This window comes from Phyllobates terribilis, unplaced genomic scaffold (genome assembly GCF_046119375.1).
Source record: "Phyllobates terribilis strain yellow unplaced genomic scaffold, ASM4611937v1 Scaffold_2__4_contigs__length_985480577, whole genome shotgun sequence".
NCBI lineage: Eukaryota > Metazoa > Chordata > Amphibia > Anura > Dendrobatidae > Phyllobates > Phyllobates terribilis.
This window is the reverse complement of record NW_027362762.1, coordinates 722,609,044-722,632,573: the sequence shown is the minus strand read 5'-3', so window position 1 is coordinate 722,632,573 and position 23,530 is coordinate 722,609,044. Positions and strand designations below refer to the sequence as shown.

General features: G+C 42.0%; 1 protein-coding gene across 1 annotated transcript in view; it reads right to left on the bottom strand.

Annotated features, from left to right (window-relative positions):
- Positions 1-23,530, bottom strand: part of PPM1J (protein phosphatase, Mg2+/Mn2+ dependent 1J) — a 65,751-nt gene that overhangs the window by 38,420 nt on the left and 3,801 nt on the right. Inside the window, exons 2-3 of the mRNA XM_073667179.1 lie at positions 3,236-3,374; positions 291-605 (exon numbers count right to left, since the gene is read on the bottom strand). Of these exons, the coding sequence (XP_073523280.1) occupies positions 291-605; positions 3,236-3,374 (454 nt within the window). The remainder of the gene's footprint in view (positions 1-290; positions 606-3,235; positions 3,375-23,530) is intronic.

The window sequence follows — 23,530 nt, the reverse complement described above, 5'->3', positions numbered from 1 at the left end:
AGTATTGATGAGTTTGGAGAAATCAGTTGTTATATTAGTTGTGTTCAGCTATTTACATTGTTCTTCTTTGATTGGTTTATAGTAAAAAGCAGAACGTTTATAAATTTTGGTAGTAAATCTAATTTCCAATAAAGGTTTAATCATTTTGATTGCAACTGTAGGTAATGGTGGAGGTCCCAGAGGTCACAACCTCCAAATCAGACACTGATATACATTTTTATTGGTGGTCTATACCTTTGGAATATTCCTTTGGCCTTATAGTGAGTATTAGTGTTTTTTTATCTACTTACCATTTGTTTAAAAGCATTTTCCAGTGCACCAACGACAAGACTCTCAGGAAACACTTGTTTTTCTAGGTGGAAGCGAGCTGCTGTCTCCATAGGGGGATTAGTTATCTCATGACTTGACGTGCCTGAAACAGTTTCAGTCCTACTGTCAGGGTTCAGACAGAGAGGAGCAGCCGTCGTCTGCTGCAGGATATGAATAAGGTCTCTAAGCTGATCGCAAATGTGAAAATGGAGGAGTCTTGATGCAGCCAATGCACACCCATATCCTGCATGACCATCAAAGAGCCCCCAGTAATAGAAACTGACTCCATCACAGACCTGAAGTATAGAAGAAGAGGAATTAGTTCACTACATATTCACTCCCATTTTGTTAATAATACAAGAAACCATAAGACATGGTATTATTACATTGCCCTTACATAGGCCTATGATACATCAGCAGCACAGAAGCCAGGATCACCGTGGCCCCAGAAGTGGCTGGTTACTTGTTAGTGGTTGTGACTGTAGAGGGGTGCAGCACTGACTAAATAAGAACACTGTGGTGGTCATGTGATCAGTCAAGGAAAAAAGTGTGCGTTTGTGTTTTATAGCTAAGCTGTGTGTGTGTTACAGCTGAGCTGATTGTGTGCTGTAGTGAGCTGTGTGTGGATGCAGCTAACCTGCATGTGTATTTATTTAGCTGAGCTGTGTGTATTGATGTACCTGAGCTGTGTGTGTTAATGTAACCAAGCTTGTATGTGTAGCTGAACTTTATGTATCCATATAGCTGAGCTGTGTGTGTATTGATATAGTTGAGCTGTGTGTGAGTAATGATGAGACGTGTGTATAGCAAAGCTGTGTGTATGTAGCAGATCTGAGCTGTGCAGGGTTACGTGAGCTGTTTGTGTGTTGTAGTGGGCTGTGTGTTGTAGCTGATCACTGTGTATATTGATGTAGTTGAGCTGTGTGTGTTGATGTAGCTGAATTATGTATGTATTGATGTTTCTGAGCTGTTTGTGTATGTTGATGAAACTGAGCTGTGTGTGTTAATGTAACTGAACTTTGTGTATTCATGTAGCTGAAAGGTGTGTGTATTGACGTAATTGAGCTGTGTCTGTTGATGCAGCTGAATTGTGTTTGTTTTGATGTCGCTGAGGTATGATTAATGAGGAGTTATGTGTGGGTAGCAAGGCGGTGTGTGTGTATGTAGTAAAACTGTGTGCCATGTAGCTTAGCTGTGTGTGACCATAGAGAAGTACTGAAAGTGCATGTATTGTGCAGGCACCAGTGCTGTGCATGTGTTTACTGCAGAGAGTGTACATAACGAACATGTTGTAAGGTCATATGTGTATGATACACATGCTGCAAAAAAAACACTAACAATAGATATATTACCTCCCAATTCTATAATTCTATCCTATTGCATTAAAATTACTGATACTGACCCCTCCTCTTCTTAACAACAACAACAGGGAAGTTTTAATTAGTAGGAAATGAGTTTTTCTATTTTCTGCTGTCTAAACCTGAGGTGTATCTTATAGTAAAATGCATCCTATAGTCAAAAATATATGGTGCCGTAATCAAAATTTGCGTGCTGTCAGATGAGAGGAGAGGGCAATAAGCTAATACCAGACTTCTGTCAGTGTCTTATCTCCCACAGAAATAAAAGATTGATAATGTTGAAATCCAACATGCCCACTCTTTCCTCCTCCTCTCTTTTTTAATGAAATAAGTTTGAAAAAAAAAGTATACAAAGTGATTAATGTATCCATAATAATATGTATTTTTATAATAAATTGATAAAAACAAACAAAAACATGTACTTATTTGGTATCCAAATCATAAGAGTAACTTGACATTAGAATATTATAAAGACAATATAATAAGACAACTGGCTACACAATATGAGATGTTGCAAACTCTTAGCATTTTCCAGATTAATAATACTATTTCTTCTTTTCTACATTACAGTTTTTCTTGGGAAAGGAACACAAGCACATATCGGAATAACTGGTATGGAACATACCATCATTTTGAGAAAATGTAAAGGGAACTTGTCAACTGCCGTAACTGCCCCGAACCATCCTAATTTCTCTACTCCATGCTATTTATGCATTCCAGCAACCCACTTCTTGTGGCTTCACCATCTCTATACACTTTCGAGGGCAATTTGCAGTTATTCTGCATTCGAGCTATAAATAGGGGGATGGCCATAGACCAAAATAGACGACAAAGATGGTATTTATTATAAAGATAAAAATGCTTTATTATACATGCATATACAGGGAAATGGAAAAAGTTGCAAAGGGTGAATACAACAATCTAAAAACAATAACAACCATCAGTTGCGGTGGTACAGTATAATACGATCACATCATTCATAGATGGATCACTCGCTCTACAAAAATATCAGAGGTGGGTATCCCTAAATAAATCTGAGTCCACAACAGCTACCCCTAGATACACATAAACCCATACATACCTCCGAGAGAACTCCTTAAATCAAACCACCGCACTGAGGCCATCCCCCAACGCGCGTTTCGGCGCTGGCCTTTCTCAAGGGGTAATGATACTTGTCCCGTGCCTGCTATAAATAGGAGGCACAATGCTCCCCAATCAATTGACACACATCTGGAGAAATGCAGTCACGCCTCCATACAAACACACTCACACGTGTGATGGCGGCGTTGTCTCATACCGCCGTGCGCACCAGCGGAAGTGACGTCAGTCGCAACATCACATGGGGCAGAAATTCACCCCGACGAGCTGCGCATGTCCCATGATGACGCAGGGAGCGTCACCGTTGCCAAGATACACGGAGGCAAAAAAAATTTAAAATCTCTTTGGTTATTAAAAATCCTCTCTGTTCTGAAGAACAATCAATTGCAATCACTTTCCAATTTTAACCATTAAATATAATGAAAATGTCACTTTATTGATCTTGAAAAGTTGTCATTTCTGTTAAATACCTTGCACACTGATTGTAGATCTGTGTTTAAATTCTGGTCCCTGGGTAAACTATTGTATTTTTCATCTCTGTCTTCAGCAACAACAAACTCACAACATGCCTGGTCTTCATTGTGATGACTTTTACCGGCATTAATCACTCTGCAATGAAAATACAATGTTCAAGTATTTAATACATTTTATAGTATAAGGCCACGGCCCCACTATCAGTATTTTGTCAGTATTCGGTCAGTATTTTTTCTCAGGAGTGGGAGCCAAAACCAGGAGTGGGTGATAAATGCAGAATTGGTGACTGGTTTCTATTATACCTTTTCTCTGATTGTTCCACACCTGGTTTTGGCTCCCACTCCTGAGAAAAAATACTGACCCAATACTGACCAAATACTGATTGTGGGACCGTGGCCTTAATGCAATTCTCCAATCACAGACAACACTTTTAATATTGTTTAATAAGTGCTACACCCATTCTTACATATAGCGCACATATACTGCATCGCACAGTTCCTGTATATGATAGCCACATGAATATGCTTATTAATAGTGTTGAGCGAGTATGTTCTGTCCGAGTATGCTCGGGCCGAGCTCCGAGTATTTATAGCTGCTCGGTGATGAGGTTAAATCGCTCCCGTGTGCATGATTTGCAACTGTTTGGCAATTTTATTACATGTGAGGAATGTGTAAGAAATAGACATTCCTCACATGTAATAAAGCTGTCAAACAGTTGCAAATCATGCACACGGGAGCGATTCAACCATATCACCGAGCAGCTGTAAATACTCGGAGCTCGGCCCGAGCATACTCGGCGAAAGGGTTAACAGAACATACTCGCTCAACACTACTTATTAACATTATTGAGTCACTTCATTTACCCTTTTGATGACGGCTGCTGAACACGTGCGGTTGTATGTTGGAAGCGTGCCATCACTGTATGGCGTGGGCTCAGGAATAGCGGCTGGCTGTTTTACGTAGGTGGCACCTAAGGCCACATTCCCACTACGAGTTTTTGGGGAGTTTTTCACGCTGCATATTTTTGAAAAAATGCAAGTAACCTGTTTTACTTAATGGGTGCAGAAGCGTTGCAAAAAATCTGCAACATCAAAAGCTCATCGTGGGAACGTAGCCTTAGGCTATGTTCCCACACGTTGTGGTTTTCAGCGTATTTTGCTGCAGATTTTTATGAAAATGTTCAGCTGCGTTTAGAAGTACCAGCAAAGTGTATGAGAAACCAGAATTCTCTGTTCCCACATCTTGTGTTTTTTTTTTTGCTGCGTATTTTGTGCCTTGGTTGTGTTCTTGGACAATAGAGCATGTCACTTCTTTCAGCGTTTTTTCACCCATAGGAAGTAATGGGTGGTGAAAATAACGCTGAAAAAACGCAGGTAAATTTTTTCAGCGTTTTTGATGGCAAAAAAAAGAATGTTTTTTTTTTTTTTTTTTCCACAGAACTTTATGTACATGCATAAATAGGACAGTGAAAAAAACGCTGAAAAAACGCATAAAAAAATGCAGCAAAACCTGCAGATTTGACGCAGCTGATCTCTTGCCAGAGATCAGTTTTGCTGCAGATTTCTGACTAAAAAAACACAACATGTGGTAAAATAGCCTTAGGCTATTTTCACACATTGCATTTTTTCTGCAGCAAAACCTGATTTCTTGCCAAGAAGGTTTGTTCAGGATTTTGCTTGTTTTTTCCTTGTTTTCTGTTGCATTTTTTGGTTCGTTTTTCAGGATCCCAAAGTTCAGCTTTGTTTCTACCACAGAAGCATGAACACAGGTCACCAATGCAAGACATATGTGAAACCATATTAACCAGAATTTCAAATGTAACAGTGGGGGAGGTGAATTGTTCAGGAATAGTTTAACTAAGATACTGGCAGTTCATTGAGTTTGCAGGACACTATTTATTTTCATACTATGTCCTGACATTGAATTGCTCAGGGATTGTTCAATTTCACACCTCCCTGGGCCACAGGTATTGTTCAATCTCACACCTAGATCAGCCAATGTTTACTGTTTACGCATCACTAATTTAATTAAACTGTACTAATCTCAACTGCCATCTCAGGTGACCAAGACAAGATGGTAAAATCACAAAAATAAATGAGTTTCACATAGTGCTCTACTTGCTTTTTTTTTCACTAAAAATGCAGCAAAACCTGATAGCTATATTCACTATATTCACACTAGGCGTTTTTTTTCAGTGGTTTTTCACCAGCCATTACTTCCGATGGGTGAAAAAAGCTGAAAAAAGGCTGAAAGAAGTGACATGCTCTATTCTGCAAAAAAACATGCAAAGCACAATATACTGAAGACACAAAAACCAATGTCTGTGCATGAGATTTCTGGAATCTCATAGACTTTGCTGGTACTGTAAAATGCAGCGGAAAATTTGCATAAAAACGCTGAAAAATGCAATTTGTGAACATAGTCTAAGAGTAACTGAGGTGATTGGAGCAAGGTCCAATCGCATGTTGGCTGAGCTTCATAGGAGATCGTCAATGTCACAATATACTGCAATATTACACAATATACTACAGAATTGCAGTATACCACTTTTTTTTTTTACAAAGTTCTGAAGTTTTTTTAACTTGCAGAAATATTTAAAATAAAACATCAGGTTAGTACGATTAGGCGATACCAAACTTAAGAATTATATTGCCAGGTCTCTTCTACTGCATAATGAACTGTAAAAATACCCCCCCCCCCCCAAAACAATAGTGAAACTGTATTTTTTATTTCACCGCACTTTAAATGACACTGTTCACTTTACCAATGTGCAGAAAAATAGGAAAAACATTCAAACCACAACCTGTCATGCAAAAAAACAGTCCCTAATACAGTTATATTGACGGAAATATAAAGAAGTTGTGACTCTTGGAGGGAGAGGAAGAACAAACAAAAGCGCAAAAAAAAGCAGCAGGGGTCCAACGAATTAGCAGAAAAGGGAACTTACATCACTATTAAAATGGATTAGAATTGTGTATGGTCGACCGCTGCTAAAGGGATGATGAGTGAAGCGTTCGGCTTTTTATGACAGCCCCATAGAGAATAAATGGAGCTGCACTCAGACATCCAAGCTGGGTTAAAAAGTTAAAAATCCCCATTCTGCCAATTTGTTGAGGGTCCCAGCAAGTTATCACCTATTCTGCAGAAAGGTGGAGTGGAGGGGAAGGGGGTGGGTGGGGATCAGTCTCTCTATATCTTCAAAAAGACAAGCTATTGAGTATACACATATATAATCACAAGTGATGAAATAGTGAGAACAACTAGAAAACAGGAAATGGGGGCGGTGAGAAGGAAAACCACTGTAGATATCAGCGATAGTAACAGAAGACCGTAGCCAGCCTCATCGAAATGTACGCTATAAGGCTGTCCAAATAACAATATACCGTAGCTAGTATAATCAGGAAGTTACAGAGAAAACTTGTGTTGGTACATTCTTAGTAGTGTCTTACCATTTCTGACGGTAAGTCATCATTTAGGGTACAATTAAGCCTATTCTAGCTATTTTAAGATTTGTAGGTGGGTGGTTGAGAACTTCGAACAGAAAATGTTAAAGTCTGAAAAAGGGAAATAGACTGTAATGCCATCACTGATGATCCATTCAACTTACGTTACCCACCTTTAGTAGAATGACTTAAAGGGGTTTTCCGCTACTTGGACAACCCATTCTTAAAATGTTGTAGTCATCCGGGTTGAATAAAGAAACCTTACACTTATCTCCCACACCTGGTCTCCTGGTGTTTGTGTGACAATGTGAGCACTGCAGACAATCAGCGGCCACTAATGGGCTGCAGTGCTCACACTGCCCTCAGATGTCCAATACAAGTGTGAGCGAAGTAGCCCATCAGTGGTCTTTAAATGTCTGCAGCAATCACTTGGCATAACAATGTCACGCGAGCATTTAAGAATAGATTGTCAAAGTAGTGGACAACCCCTTTAAGACTAAAACTTCCCTTTTCTTAATTCATTGAAATAATAGGTCTGCTACAGTGAAAATGTCTGCAGTCTGACAGTCAGTGCTGACAATCTTATTTGGATTGATTCTGCCTTGTCCGGATAGAAGAGATAAAACATGAATAACGGGCTAGTGGAGAGGGATTTGCACGCTTTCCCTCAATAATTGAAAAAACATTGTATACAGTTGTCAGTCAAAACTGTTACCAAATACAGGCCCCCATGGCTTGGCCATGCAAGAGTTATAATGGGGAGATGGAAGTGCGAGGAGGCTAATTTCCTTTGTATACATGGATGGACATGATCAAAGTCAACAGCCCTATTCTTCTTTCCCTTGACATCTGCCACAAGCGAAAGTTGGGACACCCTCATCACATTAGAAAGCAAATGTATCATTTACACGCCATAGATTTATATAATTGAATTCCCATTGGATTGACCCTCCGTCAAGCTGATCTCTCACTGGTCTTAAAGTGATCAATCAGATCTTCAATCTGACAGATGGGGACATAGCGGTCTCCTAATTAATGGAGATTAAAAAAAAGAGCTTGACGGCCAGGATGTATCTAATATAAAGAAACTGAAAATATACTAAAATAATCTGCTAGGCCGCTAGTGACAGAGGGAATGTTACTATTATAAGTCTTTGGTAGTAAAAGATAAACTGCTGGTATGTGACTATGAACGAAACGTCACTGCGGTGGGATTTGCTACATTCATTCATTCCACGTATTATCACTACTACATGCTTTTATGCATGATACAAAACGGAGTGCTGAGTAAGGAGGTGACTAGTATGAGCCTGGAAGGTAAGTGTAGTGAAAGGCCTATTTTCCATTTTAGTGGCATTGTTTGTTATTTATAGGTGAAAAATTATAAATAGTCCAAAATAGTCACTAAGGCTCAGTGTTACAGGTCCGGGTGGTGGAGCCTCTGTGCTTCGGGTCAAGGAGGGACCAGAGGGGCGTGACTTAGTGCCTACTTGGACCGACCCAGGTCACACGGTGGCTTAGTCAACTCCGTGAACCAGGTGCCACTCTGGGACCGATCTTGTGTGAGAGCAGGTGACTCCCACAGGTCAGATGACAAGAACTGACCGGTACAGCGGATGAGAACGGCAGGAAGGCAGATGGGTGGTCCGGGTAGATCAGCAGGCAGGTACGGTAGAGAGTCAGACAGGTGCTTTGGGTAGGCAAGCTGGCGGGCACGGCAGGTAACTGGCAGGTGCTCCAGGTAGGCAGGTTGGCGGGCACGACGGGTAACTGGTAGGTGCTCCAGGTAGGCAGGCTGGCGGGCACGGCAGGTAACTGGCAGGTGCTCCAGGTAGGCAGGCTGGCGGGCGGGCACGGCAGGTAACTGGCAGGTGCTCCAGGTAAGCAGGCTGGCGGGCACGGCAGGTAACTGGCAGGCTGGTGGGCAGAACTATAGACAGACTGGCGGGCTGGACTGTAGACGCACTGGCGGGCTGGACTGTTAGACAGACTGGCGGGCAGGACTGACAAGCAGTGGGACCTGAGGGCTGAAGCAAGTGTTAGCACACGGAACAACAACTTTGCACAGGCACCTCCATTTTGGAGGAGGTGCCTTATATAGGAGAAGTCCTCCGGCCATTGACCGGGGACTTTTTAGGATGGCGCGTGCGGCCCTGTTAAGAGTGAGGGAGCGCGTACGCCCTAAGCACAGTGCCCAGGAAGCTGCGTGCGGTGCGCGCCACAGCAGCAGGGGAGCAGGAAGACGCCGGACCAGGACCACGGCGGTGAGGGAAACAGCGTCTCAGCCTCCTGCTACACTCAGTTCCCACAATGACTTTTTAGTGATTTTTTTTGACACCGTGTATTTTCGCTGTGTCAAAAACACATCGTCGTACATTTCCAGAAAAATGGATGGAATTTCTACATATCTCCTGGCCACTGTGTTTTTTTCTTTACTCAGCATACACTGACCTGTGGTGCGTGTTTCAAATCCACAACAAGTCAATTTCTATTGCGGCTACTCTGAGTTTTATGTGCAGATTTTCCCCATGTACTTACATTAGATGCAGAAAATCCGCAGCTAAAAAACGTTAATGCATTTTTAGGATGTTTCAGCAGCGGAAACGAATCAAAACCGCATGACTGTATCAATCCCAGTCTTAGTCTCTCACCCAGCCAAATCAGATCTCATACTTGGTACTGACGAGGTGCAATACCCCGAAACACCATGTCTACAAATTGAAATTTTCATTTGGCTTTTATCTTAAGTCATATTTCAAGGCTTGAATTAGGGTTGATTATGACTTGTAGGATTGCTACTTACAACTGGTGGCACCAGTTGTCTGAAGAGACAATTTGCATATTTAATTTCCCAGAGGAGCATGCAAGGCATTTAAGTCTCCTCATACTGGCATGCTAGGCCTGGCATGTCACTTTCCATAAGGAGAAAACGTACACCTTAGATCCCAGTCTTAGCCTCTCACCCAGCCAAATTGGATCTTATACTTTGTACTGACGAGGGGCAATACCCTGAAACACCGTGTCTACAAATTGAGATTATGATTTGGCTTTTATCCTAAGTCATATTGCACGACTCGTTAAAGGGTCGATAATGACTTGTAAGATTGCTACTTAGGTGGCACTAGAGTTCTAGTCCTCTTCTACCTGAAGAGACAATTCGCATTATTATATCAATGAAATTTCATCAAAGCTGAATAAAATGAAGTATCAAAACCAAAGCAGATTTGTTTAAAGCATGGCATACCAAGAAGAGACAAAAAGGCGATAAAAATGCAGGTAGCCTAATTTACTTAATAGGTGCATAGGAAAATCTGCAACATCAAACACTCACCAAAAGCTCATTGTGGGAATGAGAAGTTATACTAGACTGACATGTCTGCATTCAGGAGCCCACATGACAGCTTTACTGTGGAGACTGGGACAGTGTCAGCAGAGGTTATGGTGGCTGTGCTGTACTGCTGAAGGCAGGATATGATATTAAAAGCGTTGTCCCCTTTCAGAAAATCTTGTTTCCCGGGAGCGGTTTGTTCTAAAAACAAGCTTTACTCAACCATCCCAGTACCAGCATTGAATCTCCTCTGCTGCTTCCGATCCGGTTTTTGCTGCGGCTCTGACATCAAGTCGACAGCACAGCAGCCAATCAGTGAGCTCAGTGGCTGGTGAGCTCACTGATTGGCTGCTGCACTATTGACGTGATGTCAGCGCTGCAGCCAAACTCTGAACACCAGAAGCAGCGCGGACACCTAGCGCTGGATTCCGGGATATTGATTAAAGCACAGTTCCTGGGGACCAAGATTTTCTTAAAAGGGACAACCCCTTTAATACTATATAGACTATACACAAATATAAGGCCCTGTCACTCCCTAATAACTAGAGGAGGAAGCTGTATTCCATCAATTCTTGTAAACTGTAACAGTCTATAATATTCTCTGTAAATTAACTCCCATTTATTGCAGCTGCCATAAAGCGCACACACCCTTCTCTGCTGACTATAGAGTCAATACAAACAGAAAGTGTGTGTCTCTAATGTGGCCGTCCTCAATATAGCTTTTACAATATTAAAGTATCAACTTATACATTACAAATGAATGCAAAATTACAAACACATTGAGGGAAACTTACTATGCTAAATGTGTCAGAATCCTGTCTTAAAGGGGTTAGAGTCAAAGAAAATAACAAACACAACTAGCATGTGATCACTGCAGCCAATCAATGGGCTCAGAAGCTTGTCTCATCTACATTAGTATCACCACTGAAGCAGTGATTGTCTGCACTGGTTATGTGTGCTGTAGTCATGGAATCATCGTTGCATCTTTTGTTATTTTCTATCTCTGCAGGGCTATAGGCAAATAACAATGTATCCTGGACAATCCCTTTAACAAACATTAAAAAATATCATAAATGCTTTGCACAGTTAAGTGTACCAAAATGTTGTCACATATTATTGGCAGCGTATAGTAAGCCAACTAAAAGATGTGTAAACCTAGAATGGACAGTCTAAAATGCACTTAATACAATTGGATAATTTTTAGACTGTTTACTCTGTCTAAAAATTAGACAGGATTACTAAATCTTCCCCATCATTTCTGTTTTAGAGACCTATCAATTGAAACTAATATTAAAGGGTTACTGATTCCTTCCTACCAATCAGTAAGCCGAAAGGCAGGGAAAATGTGGGCTTCTGAAAACAGAACTTGAGCCAACCCCTTTAAATACAACAGATATTTCCTTTAACACTATACAAATATTACTGAGTAATTTATTATGGTCTTTTTTTTAGGGATATTTGAATTAACATTAAAGGTCTTTCCAAAAATCACCTTGAATCCAGTCACTGAATTAATGTGCTAGAAAACCCCTTAAGTTTTACGAAATTCCCTGCATTTTCAGCAGAGTTTCAAGCTGACAGTGCCATTAGCTCTGATCTCCCTGTCTGCTGGGGTAACGCTGTGTTTTCTTATTATAGCACCTTTTTTTTACTAGTCCGGCTCAGTCTTGCGTGCAGTGCTACATATGTCGTGCGGTATTAATATATAGACACTTGTACATAGACCGAACATTTGGTTTTCTGCTTCAGAGGTTCTGACTACTGAAGTCTGACTAGAAGCCTCAAATCAAAGACACTTTTCATGAATGTGACATAACCTAGAAGTGTCAGCACATTATGGCACTTCAGGGGGACGAAAACAAATTTTCCGTCTATCACGTCACAAAACTTGTAATATCAGTAAAACTATTTAAAAGGAACCTGTCACCTTCCAGAAGAGCTAGATCCCTGCAGATATAGTAGTAATCTGCGGGTAAATAGCATTTAGACCAATTTCTGACGTCTGTGAAACACAGTCCTTGTACGGACCACGATGCTCAGACTGGTCGCGGGTCTCCTGACCCAAACTGGACAATATCATATATGCCTATGAGGCTGTCAAATTCAGGTCAGGAGACCCACGGACAGTTTGTACACAGACCGTGTTTCACAGATGTGTGAATGAGGCTTTAACCATATCTGGCAGGCTTACAAGGAGTACAGCTACAGGGAGAAACTGACGTGTTATCCGCCTTCAGCCTCTTGTTTCCAGTCATTGGGGCGGTGCGGGGAGCCGTTACAGTCACCGCTCACTATACTGTGAATGTGGCTGTAATCACTCCCCGACACTTTGATTCACAGCTCGCAACGCAGTGTGTGTGTGTGTGTGTGTGCAGAGCAGGCTGTCAATCAAAGTGATAGGGACTGATTATAGCCGCGTTCACATTCAAATTAATTTCTGTAATTCCACCACTGTGAATTGTCACACATCTTTTATGTCAAATCCAGAGCAAAAAATTTAACAAAGGCAAACTGCGACGTGTCAATTCAGGTGTTTTCTCATGTGTCATGCAACATTAGGGACTGGTATCACAGATAAAAAAACACTGCAAAATCTTGTGTTTTACCACAAATTGCTGTGTCGATTCTGTTTTTTGTTTTTATGTGTTTCGCCCTACATTTATCTTGCAGTAAAAAAAAATGTATTGAAAAACTGTAATTCACAGTTGGCGCTAAATAAAAAAAAAAATAAAGACTTAATACAATTTTATCAAATTCTCAGATGGTCCGCAGCCCCGGGTGTAAACAGGAATGGCTCAATATTACAGTCACAGCTTCTTCACAGTGGAACTGGAAATGAGCGATACATGTAGGTTCAACTAGCAAAGTCTATAAAGGAAAGCACCCCCTATCTGACTTCCTTCGTGGGTTACTGAGAAGTAAAATGTTACGCTTCCTAGTTATTGAGCCTGCAGTCTTGTGACTACGTGCAAGGAGACCGAAGATTATTTTCAGTGGAACTTGTTCCTCTATTGCTTAAACTCCCTCCTGTATAGTTGTACTTTACTTTGCATAGTGCCTGTCTTGTTAGAAGGAATCACAATAAGGAAACTCATGCTGGTTAGTTCAGATATTCGGGTCATTCAATAATTCCTCCAATATAACCAAATTACAACTTCACATAACTAGCACACAGTCAAAAAACTCACAGACACACTTCTATGGGATCCTACTCCATATACCTTTGCTTTATGTGACACAAAGAAGGGAATTGACTCCACACTATCATGTTAATTAAAATGGGAAACTTCTGTCTGAACTCGGTCTGACATCCAAAGCCCAAAGTGTATGGAAGTGCTCTGATAACCGGTCCCACATGGGGAAAAAGGCATTATAGTCTGTCCAGTGAAGAAAAAAGTTAGCAGCACTCTCCAATGTCCATAAAAAGTTTTTTCTTGTTCAAATCTTCCCTAAAACCATCTCTGTGGCAAAGGGAGCGGGGAGAGGGGGAGAGTGGCAGGTGCGGGAGAGCACTCGACGGCCGTTTTGCACTGGAGTGCACTTCAATGGCGCACTGCAGCACAAAACGGCTGTTGTCTGCTCTGCCGCACGTGGCTGTTGTCTGCTCTGCCGCACGTGGCTGTTGTCTGCTCTGCCGCACGTGGCTGTTGTCTGCTCTGCCGCACGTGGCGGTTGTCTGCTTTGCTGCACCTGCCGCCCTCTCCCCGCTCCCTCTACCACAGAGATGGTATTAAAGGAAGATTTGAAACAAAAAAACTTTTTATGGAAAGTTGGTGAGTGCTGATAACCTTCTTCTTCACTAGATACCTTTGCTATATGCAGAGGCATTTACAGTGGTGTAACTTCAAAGATCTCCAACAGGGCACCCAACTATATAAGGTCTTTAACAGTATTGGTTTCATAAGTGCCAAATTGACTTTTTGGGGCCAATAATCTCTGTAGCCCAGGTAAGACTGCAACCCAAGCACCCACAATGGGCAATCAAAGTTTTTATTCTGTCTGATACTCTATATACCCAACAAACAAAAAATGGGGCACACTACATTGAGATGCTTCCATAATATGGAACGGTACATGGTGCCATGTAGAGTGCCTACAGCATTGTACAGGACCTCAACATCTCAGTGGTCTTGTGTACTGCATCCATGCAAACATAAGGTTTTACCCTGATAGTTACTAGAAAATATCCATAGCATTCTATAGGCTACAGATATCTGTCCACCAACCAGCATATCCACCCGACCACCATAAACATGCTGTATCAGCCAACCATGCATGTTTTTTCAATAAGGACAGGCAAAGAAGTGGGGGCAAATGATTGGCCACACTGATCCCTAAATGCTAACCCCTCTTCCCCCTCCTGCCCTTGTAGGAGATTTGGGAGACTGCATTACAAAAAAATAGTTTCCCAGTTCTGACAAAATGTTAATCTAACGTATACGACTAGTATTGGTTTAAAAAAGGGTCGTTTCTGCGTCTTTCATATTGATGACCTGTTGTTAGGATATCTTATCAATGTCAGATGGGGATCCAACTCCTGAAACTCCCACCAATCAGATGAATGAGGGTGTCATGGTGCCCCAGAACTGACAAAACTCAATACCTTGTGTAGTGGAGGTGAATGGTAGTGCAAGCTCATTTTTCTCTCTACTATGTATAGACCTGTGCCACTTTTGGTGAGCTACGGCACTTTTAAGCAGCTCATCGCTGGGGGTCTTGGATCCCAGGAAACCCCTTTAACACGGGTGGGCTGTAGGCGTCCTGACGCTGCACTGGCTCGAAGAATGACGTTAGATTTCTTCCCCATGCTTCACAGCAATGCTTTACCCCATATTAATAAGTAACAACTGCACTAACAATTCCACCTACAATTTTGCTTGGTGATTCAAGGTAAATATACTTAGACGCCAAGCTCAGGAAACCTGAGAGGAACGGTTTATACATTATCAACCGACCATTTTGATATCAGGAGATACAGTGTCTATTTTACTTGGATTAAGATTGAAACATTTTCCAGTTTTATGAAATAATAGAGGTTTTCTCATGAAGACAAGCAGTATCCATGTGTCTGATCAGTAGATCTGGACATCACAGAGGTTGGGCTGATAGACTTTTAGGAATGTTTAGCAAAAGTTATGCATAGAAAAATGCAGACAAAACATGAGCTCTCGGCTGCCACAGAAAACCCCAGGACGTCTTCACTACTGCATTCAGTTCCTTGCTGATCTCTTTGCTTTCAGCAATGTCCAGAGACTGAGAAAAATGACTGAGACTTGGTAGATATGACTGCATCCTGTCTAGCTCTGTGAGCTAAAGACAAGTGCTTCTCACTAAATTAGAATATCATCAAAAAGTTAATTTATTTCAGTTCTTCAATACAAAAAGTGAAACTCATATATTATATAGAGTCATTACAGACAGAGTGATCTATTTCAAGTGTTTATTTCTGTTACTGTTGATGATTATGGCTTACAGCCAATGAAAACACAAAAGTCATTATCTCAGTAAATTAGAATAAAAAAAACATCTGCAAAGGCTTCCTACGTGTTTAAAAGGCTCTCTTAGTCTGTTTCAGTATTCTCCACAGTCATGGGGAAGACTGCTGACTTGACAGATGTCCAGAAGGCAGTCATCGAAACACTCCACAAGGAGGTTAAGCCACAAAAGGTCATTGCTCAAGAAGCTGGCTGTTCACACAGTGCTGAATCCAAGCATATGAATGTAAAGTTGAGTGGAAGGAAAATGTGTGGTAGAAAAAGGTGCACAAGCAACCGGGATAACCGCAGCCTTGAAACGATTGTTAAGAAAAGGCCATTCAAAAATTTGGGGGAGATTCACAAGGAGTGGACTGCTGCTGGAGTCATTGCTTCAAGATCCACCACACATAGATATATCCAGGACATAGACTACAAGTGTCACATTCCTTGTGTCAAGCCACTCATGACCAATAGACAATGCCAGAAGTGTTTTACCCGGGCCAAGGAGAAAAAGACCTGGACTGTTGCTCAGTGGTCCAAGGTGTTGTTTTCAGATGAAAGTAAATTTTGCATATCATTTGGAAATCCAGGTCCCAGAGTCTGGAGGAAGAGTGGAGAGGCCACAATCCAAGCTGCTTGAGGTCTAGTGTGAAGTTTCCACAATCAGTGATGGTTTGGGGAGCCATGTCATCTGCTGGTGTAGGTCCACTGTGTTTTATCAAGACCAAAGTCAGCGCAGCCGTCTACCAGGAAATTTTAGAGCACTTCATGCTTCCCTCTGCCGACAAGTTTTTTGGAGATGGCAACTTCATTCTCCAGCAGGACTCTGCACCTGTCCACACTGTCAAAAGTACCAATACCTGGTTTACACACAACAGTATCACTGTGCTTGATTGGCCACAAAACTCACCTGACCTGAACCCCATAGAGAATCTATGGGGTATTGTCAAGAGGAAGATGAGAGACACCAGACCCAACAATGCAGACGAGCTGAAGGCGGCTATCAAAGCAACCTGGGCTTCCATAACACCTCAGCAGTGCCACAGGCTGATCGCCTCCATGCCACGCCGCATTGATGCAGTAATTGATGCAAAAGGAGCCCCAACCAAGTATTGAGTGCATTTACTGAACATACATTTCAGTAGGCCAACATTTCGGATTTTAAAAACATTTTTCAAGCTGGTCTTATAAAGTATTCTAATTTACTGAGATAATGACTTTTGTGTTTTCATTGGCTGTAAGCCATAATCATCAACATTAACAGAAATAAACACTCGACATAGATCACTCTGTTTGTAATGACTAGTGTTGAGCGATACCTTCCGATATCAGGAAATATCGTATCGAATTGGATCGGACCGATACCCAAAAAGTATTGGATATCGCCGATTCCGATACCGGAAACCAATGCAAGTCAATGGGACACAAATATCGGAATGAAAATAAACCCTTTCTTTCCTTGTAGGTTAATTCTACATGAAGGAAAACAACTAAGAATAATGTAGAATGTATTACGCGAAAAGCCGGCAATTCAGCAGCGGCATACACCGGTACCCGACAATTTACAACAGAAAGAATAGAGCTTCACACATAGATTAGATAAGACAGAAACATGTCAGTCACACATATAAGAAGTACAGTGATAGTGTTGCTTACTGTACTTGTCATTTAGTGTAAAGGATTTATTTAAAAAAATATTAGTGTTTTCATGCACCGTCTCTTTAAAAAAGCCGGCCGGCAATTCAGCAGCGGTACCCGACAATTTATAACAGAAAGAATAGAGCATCACACATAGATTAGATAGATAGAAACATGTCAGTCACATATATATGAAGTACAGTGACAGTGTTGATTACTGTACTTGTCATTTAGTGTTAAAATAAAGGATTTATTTAAAAAAAAATTGGCGTGGGGTTCCCCTTAATTTTAGTCTCTAGCGGCTGGGGCAGATGTTTGAAGCCTGGGAAGGGGGTAATACCCACGGAGCTTCCCAGGCTACTAATATGAGCCCCCAGCTGAATACCTAGCCTTTACTAGCTATTAAAATGGGGGACCCCCTCAAAAAAATGACGTGGGGTCCCCCCTAATTTAATAGCTAGCAAAGGCTAGGCAGACAGCTGGGGGCTGATATTAATAGCCCAGGAAGGGTGCCATGAATATTGGCCCCCTCCCAGGCTAGAAACACCAGCCGTCAGCCGCCCCAGAAATGGCGCATCCATAGGATGCGCCAATTCTGGCACTTAGCCTCGCTCTTCCCACTGCACTGTAGCGGTGGCAGTGGGGTAATAGGGCTGGGGTTGATGTCAGCTTATAATGCCAGCTGACATCAAGCCCAGGTTAGTAATGGAGAGGCGTCTATAAGACACCCCCATTACTAACCCCATAGTCAAAGTTAAAAAAAAAACACAAACACCCAGAATAAAGTCCTTTAATTGAAATAAACACACAATTCTTTATTGTTCTAAATTAAACCATACGTACCATCACGCCCATTCCAGCTGAAGCCAACGATCTCCTGCAATAAAAGAAAAATAATAAAGCAACCTCATCCTTACCTTTCCATGGTTCCCACGACAGCTTCAGCTCTGCTGCATCGAGATGACAGGCTGGACCGCAGCAGAACGCTGGTGGTTGGGGGCAGCCCGTTCCTGCCTGCTGTACCTGGCTGGACACAAATATAGTGCGAAGCCCCACGTCAATTTTTTTAAAATTATTTCATGAAATAATTTTTTTTAAAAAAGGGCTTCCCTATATTGTTGTGTCCGGCCAGGTACAAATAGGCAGCTGGTGGTTGGGGGCAGCCCGTTCCTGCCTGCTGTACCTGACTGGACACAAATATAGGGCGAAGCCCCACATCAATTTTTTTTTAATTATTTCATGAATTTCCTGAAATAATTAAAAAAAAATTGACGTGGGGCTTCGCACTATATTTGTGTCCAGCCAGGTACAGCAGGCAGGAACGGGCTGCGCCCAACCACCAGCTGCCTATTTGTACCTGGCCGGACACAACAATATAGGGAAGGCCTTTTTTTCTTTATTATTTCATTAATTTCATGAAATAATTAAAAAAAAAAATACGTGGGGCTTCTCCCTATTTGTGTGTCCAGCCAGGTACAACTAGGCAGCTGGGGGCTGGAATCTGCAGCTCAGGGAGGCCCAAGCTTTCAGCCCCCCCCCCGGTGCGAATTGCAGTCCACAGCCACCCCGGAAAATGGCGCGTTCATAGAAGCTGGATGCTGTACCTGGCTGGCATACAAAAATATGGCAAAGCCCACGTCAAAATTTTTGGGAAAAATTAATTAAAAAATAAATAATAATTTAGGGACTGCATCTTTATTAACTCCTCAAATGTCATTTAGTGTTAAAATAAAGGATTTATTTAAAAAAAAAAATGGCGTGGGATCCCCCATAATTTTAGGCTCTAGCGGAGGTTAAGCAGACGGCTGGGGCAGATGTTTGAAGCCTGGGAAGTGGGTAATACCCACGGAGCTTCCCAGGCTACTAATATCAGCCCCCAGCTGAATACCTAGCCAGCTGCCATGAAGCCCAGGTTAGTAATGATGAGCGTCTATAAGACACCCCCATTACTAACCTACAAAGTGTTAAAAAGAAAAAACACACTACACCCAGAAAAAAATTATTTATTTGAAATAAAACACACAATTTTATTTAATTCTTAGTTTACTAAAAAAAATAGTTACCTGTCCACGTTCCTGCGCTGATCTCCCATGCACAGCTGTCACATCTGGAGATGGTGACAGCTGTGCATGGCTGCTGTAAGCTCACACTGCCAGGAACACGTCCGCTCCCGGCAGCGGGAGCCACTGACTGAGGTCACCGGAGTGCATTCAGGCAGCGCAGCTCCGGAGACCTCCTTTACGGCACTGCTGTACCGTGGGAATTTCTCACGGTACAGCAGGGCCGTAAAGGAGCTAACCGGAGCAGCGCTGCCTGAACTCCGGCGAACCCGCTTATGCAATGAAGGGGCTGCTTTACGGCCCTATCATTCTAGCGGCGGCAGCGGTTCAGAGCGGTCACATTCTATGTGGCTGCTCTAAACTGGAGATCATCGTGGGACACTCGTGGACTACTACGGAGGGGTAAGGATAAGGTTGTGGTTTATTATTTTATATTTTATTACAGGAGATCGATGGCTTCGGGGAATTAGGTGTCTAGGTGAGTATAGGTGTAGTTTTTTATTTTTTACTTTATTTTAGGTGGCGATCGGCGGGGACAGGTAATGTATAAACTAATTTATTGTAGGTAACCACTGGCCACCAATGACATGTATTTAAAATTTATTGGGGACACAGTAGGGCAATTTAAATAGCAGGATCAGGCTGATGGGAACTACTGCTCCCATCGAGCTGATCCTGCTGGCACGAGTGGACGGGGGACAGATATAGGCCGATGGGAGTAGTAGTGTCACATCGGCCTATGTCTGACTGCACGCACACACCCGCAGACATCGCACAGACACCGCACACACCCGCAGACATCGCACAGACATCGCACAGACACCGCACACACATCGCACAGACACCGCACACACTCGCAGACATCGCACAGACACCGCACAAACTCGCAGACATCGCACAGACACCGCACACACTCGCAGACATCGCACAGACACCGCACACACTCGCAGACATCGCACAGACACCGCGCACACCCGCACACATCGCACAGACAACGCACACACCCGCAGACACACGCGCAGACACACGCACAGACACCCACACACACCAATCATGACGGGCTGATCGTCTGGGAGGTGAGGCTGACCTGTGCGGCCGTGGGAAAGTTCATGTGAGTTCATGCAATGCAGTCAAGCATGAACTCACGTGAACCCTCTGAGGGCACCGCGGCTACTTCAAATGAACAGCTGATCAGCATCACCTGATACCTCAGCTGTTCATTTGAAATAACCGGCGGGAAAGCGCAGCACAGAACGGGAAAGCCGGCGGTGAAGTCTTTTCACTGCCGGCTTCCCCGCCCGGGTCCTTCGCTCCCCGCTCCTTGGTGCTGCGCTCCCCACCCGGTCCTAACTTACGATCGGGATGGGAGGTTGCGAGGGGAGTGGAGGATCGGGGTGGGAGGCTGCGGGGAAGTTTAAAAGCCGGCAGCTTTTTACCGCCCGCCGGCTTTTAAACGATCAGGAGAATTCTCCCACGCTGGGATGGCATTCTGATGACAGGCTGGATCTCAGCTGAGCGCTGCCATCCAGCTTGTCATCCTTCAGAGACACTGCAGAGCGCAGGCATTATGGGAACTTCCGATTCTGGTATTCGATATTGTAAAAGTATCGGAATTAAGTATCGGAATTCTGATACCGCGAATATCGGCCGATACCCGATATTTCAGTATCGGAATGCTCAACACTAGTAATGACTCTATATAATATATGAGTTTCACTTTTTGTATTGAAGAACGGAAATAAATTAACTTTTTGATGCTATTCTAATTTAGTAAGAAGCACTTGTACATCAACAATAGAAATCCCTACTTTGCTGTTTGCTAGAAAGTATTATTCTGGATTGTAGGGTGTTTAGTTTACAGATTATTGCTTACACTGGATACATTCACTTTCCTGCAGAGAGGAACATAGAGACAATAAATTCATCCATTCACAGCAAACTGAGATTTAGAAACGAAAGGTTCTGATATTATAAATGCAAAGTTTATGAGCAAATTAAGTCACTAGGGTTTATTTTGATAAACAAAGGGCCTCCATATTGAACAGTGTAACAAGGACAGGTATAATACACTGCACTATGTAGGTAGTGCAGTGTATTATATACAGTTGTGCTCCAAAGTTTACATACCCTGGCAGAATTTTTCCTTTCTTGGCCTTGTTTCAGAGAATATGAATGATAACAAAAAAACTTTTTCTCCACTGATGGTTATTGGTTTAGTGAAGCCATTTATTGTGAAACTACTGTGTTTTCACTTTTTAAATCTTAATGACAACCAAAAACATCCAAATGACCCTGATCAAAAGTTCACATACCCCACATTTATGAAAAAATGCAGAAACGCGTTGTGAAAATGTCATCTATTTTTATGCAATATAGCAATCACATGCGTGATCGCAATTACTAGTATTAAATTATTGTTTTTAAAGTACTAGGTTTTTTATATTATTTTGGCTATCCAATTATCATGGACTACAGTCAATTCTTTGATATATTGGGAACTCTACAATCGAAGGGAAGCGCCAAAGAAAAAAATCTTCGTTCACGTTCTTTATCTTGGATGTTCACACTGCTACCCAAAAATAGAATAAAAGTTCATCAGAAAGACATGTATACCACAAAATGGTACCAATGAACACTTATCAATGGTCTGACAAGAAAAACCCCAAATACAGCAAAAACTATTTTTTTAACAGGAAATTGGAAATGTTACAGGTTTTGAAATGTTTCAGCACAAACAAAAGGAATTTAGTTAAAGATTTACTGTGCAAAAGTTATATAAAGTGCAGGAATATGGACAGAAGCATTGGGACGCATTAAAACAAATTAAAAAATATATATATTTTTTTACATCAAAACTCCAAAATAAATTGGCAAAAGTTATACATTATACATATCCTTAAATGATGGCATTAAAAAAGTACAACATAAACCCACAAAAACACTCCCTGATACAGCTATGTAGCCGGAAAATTAAATATAGAATTTCAGAATGGGGATATGAGAAAAATAAGTCTCTGCATCATTACGGCCAGAACTGTGGCTGCATCGTTCTATGAATAAATCAGGAAACCCTTTTACAAAGTTTGTTAGAGGACTGCTAGATTTATAGAAACAGATGGAATATTTGCCATATTATTCTAATACCAACTGCGTGTAAGTTCTATGTATGTAATATCACATAGACACACAATGTCAGCGACTATACTTAACATAGCTAGAGAGTGCCTTGTAGCCCCCACTGAATAATGCATAGCCACCAACCGGCAACGTCTCCATCTGGATGGTCAGTGCACTCCCACCATAAATGATTCATCTGCAGCAGATTCCTACACTGCAGTCAGTGAGATGATCATGTGGATGTGTATTAGCTGATAGTTCTGAGAGCTGATCAGATCCTCTCTGCCCATGAGCAGTGTACTGATATATACTGTACATATATATATACACACACATACTGTATATACACTGTATATACACACACTTACTAAATATATAACAGCAATGTACTATATGTACTAGCCATATACTGGCAGTGTACTGTCTATATATCTATATATACGTAGTCTACTATCTATATACAATGGGGAAAATAAATATTTGATACACTGGCGATTTTACAAGTTTTCCCACCTACAAAGAATGAAGAGGTCTGTAATTATTATCGTAGGTACACTTCAACGGTGAGAGACAGAATCTAAAAATAAAAACCGGAATATCACATTGTATGATTTTTACATAATTAATTAGCATTTTATTGCATGAAATAAGTATTCAATACAATAGAAAAACAGAACTTAATATTTGGTACAAAAACCTTTGTTTCCAATTACAGGGATCAGACGTTTCCTGTAGTTCTTGACCGAGTTTGCACACACTGCAGCAGGGATTTTGGCCTACTGCTCCATACAGATCTTCTCCAGATCTTTCAGGTTTCGGGGCTGTTGCTGAGCAACATTGAGGTTCAGCTCCCTCCAAAGATTTTCTATTGGGTTCAGGCTTGGAGACTGGCTAGGCCACTCCAGGACCTTGAAATGCTTCTTACGGAGCCACTCCTTAGTTGCCCTGGCTGTGTGTTTCGGGTCATTGTCATGCTGGAAGACCCAGCCACGACCCCTCTTCAGTGCTCTTTCAGAGGGAAGGAGGTTGTTGGCCAAAATCTCACGATACATGACTCCGTCCATCCTCCCTTCAATACAGTGCAGTCGTCCTGTCCCCTTTGCAGAAAAGCACCCCCAGAGTATGATGTTTCCCCCACTATGCTTCTTGGTTGGGACAGTGTTCTTGGGGTTGTACTCATCCTTCTTCCTCCAAACACGGCGAGTGGAGTTGATACCAAAAAGTTCTA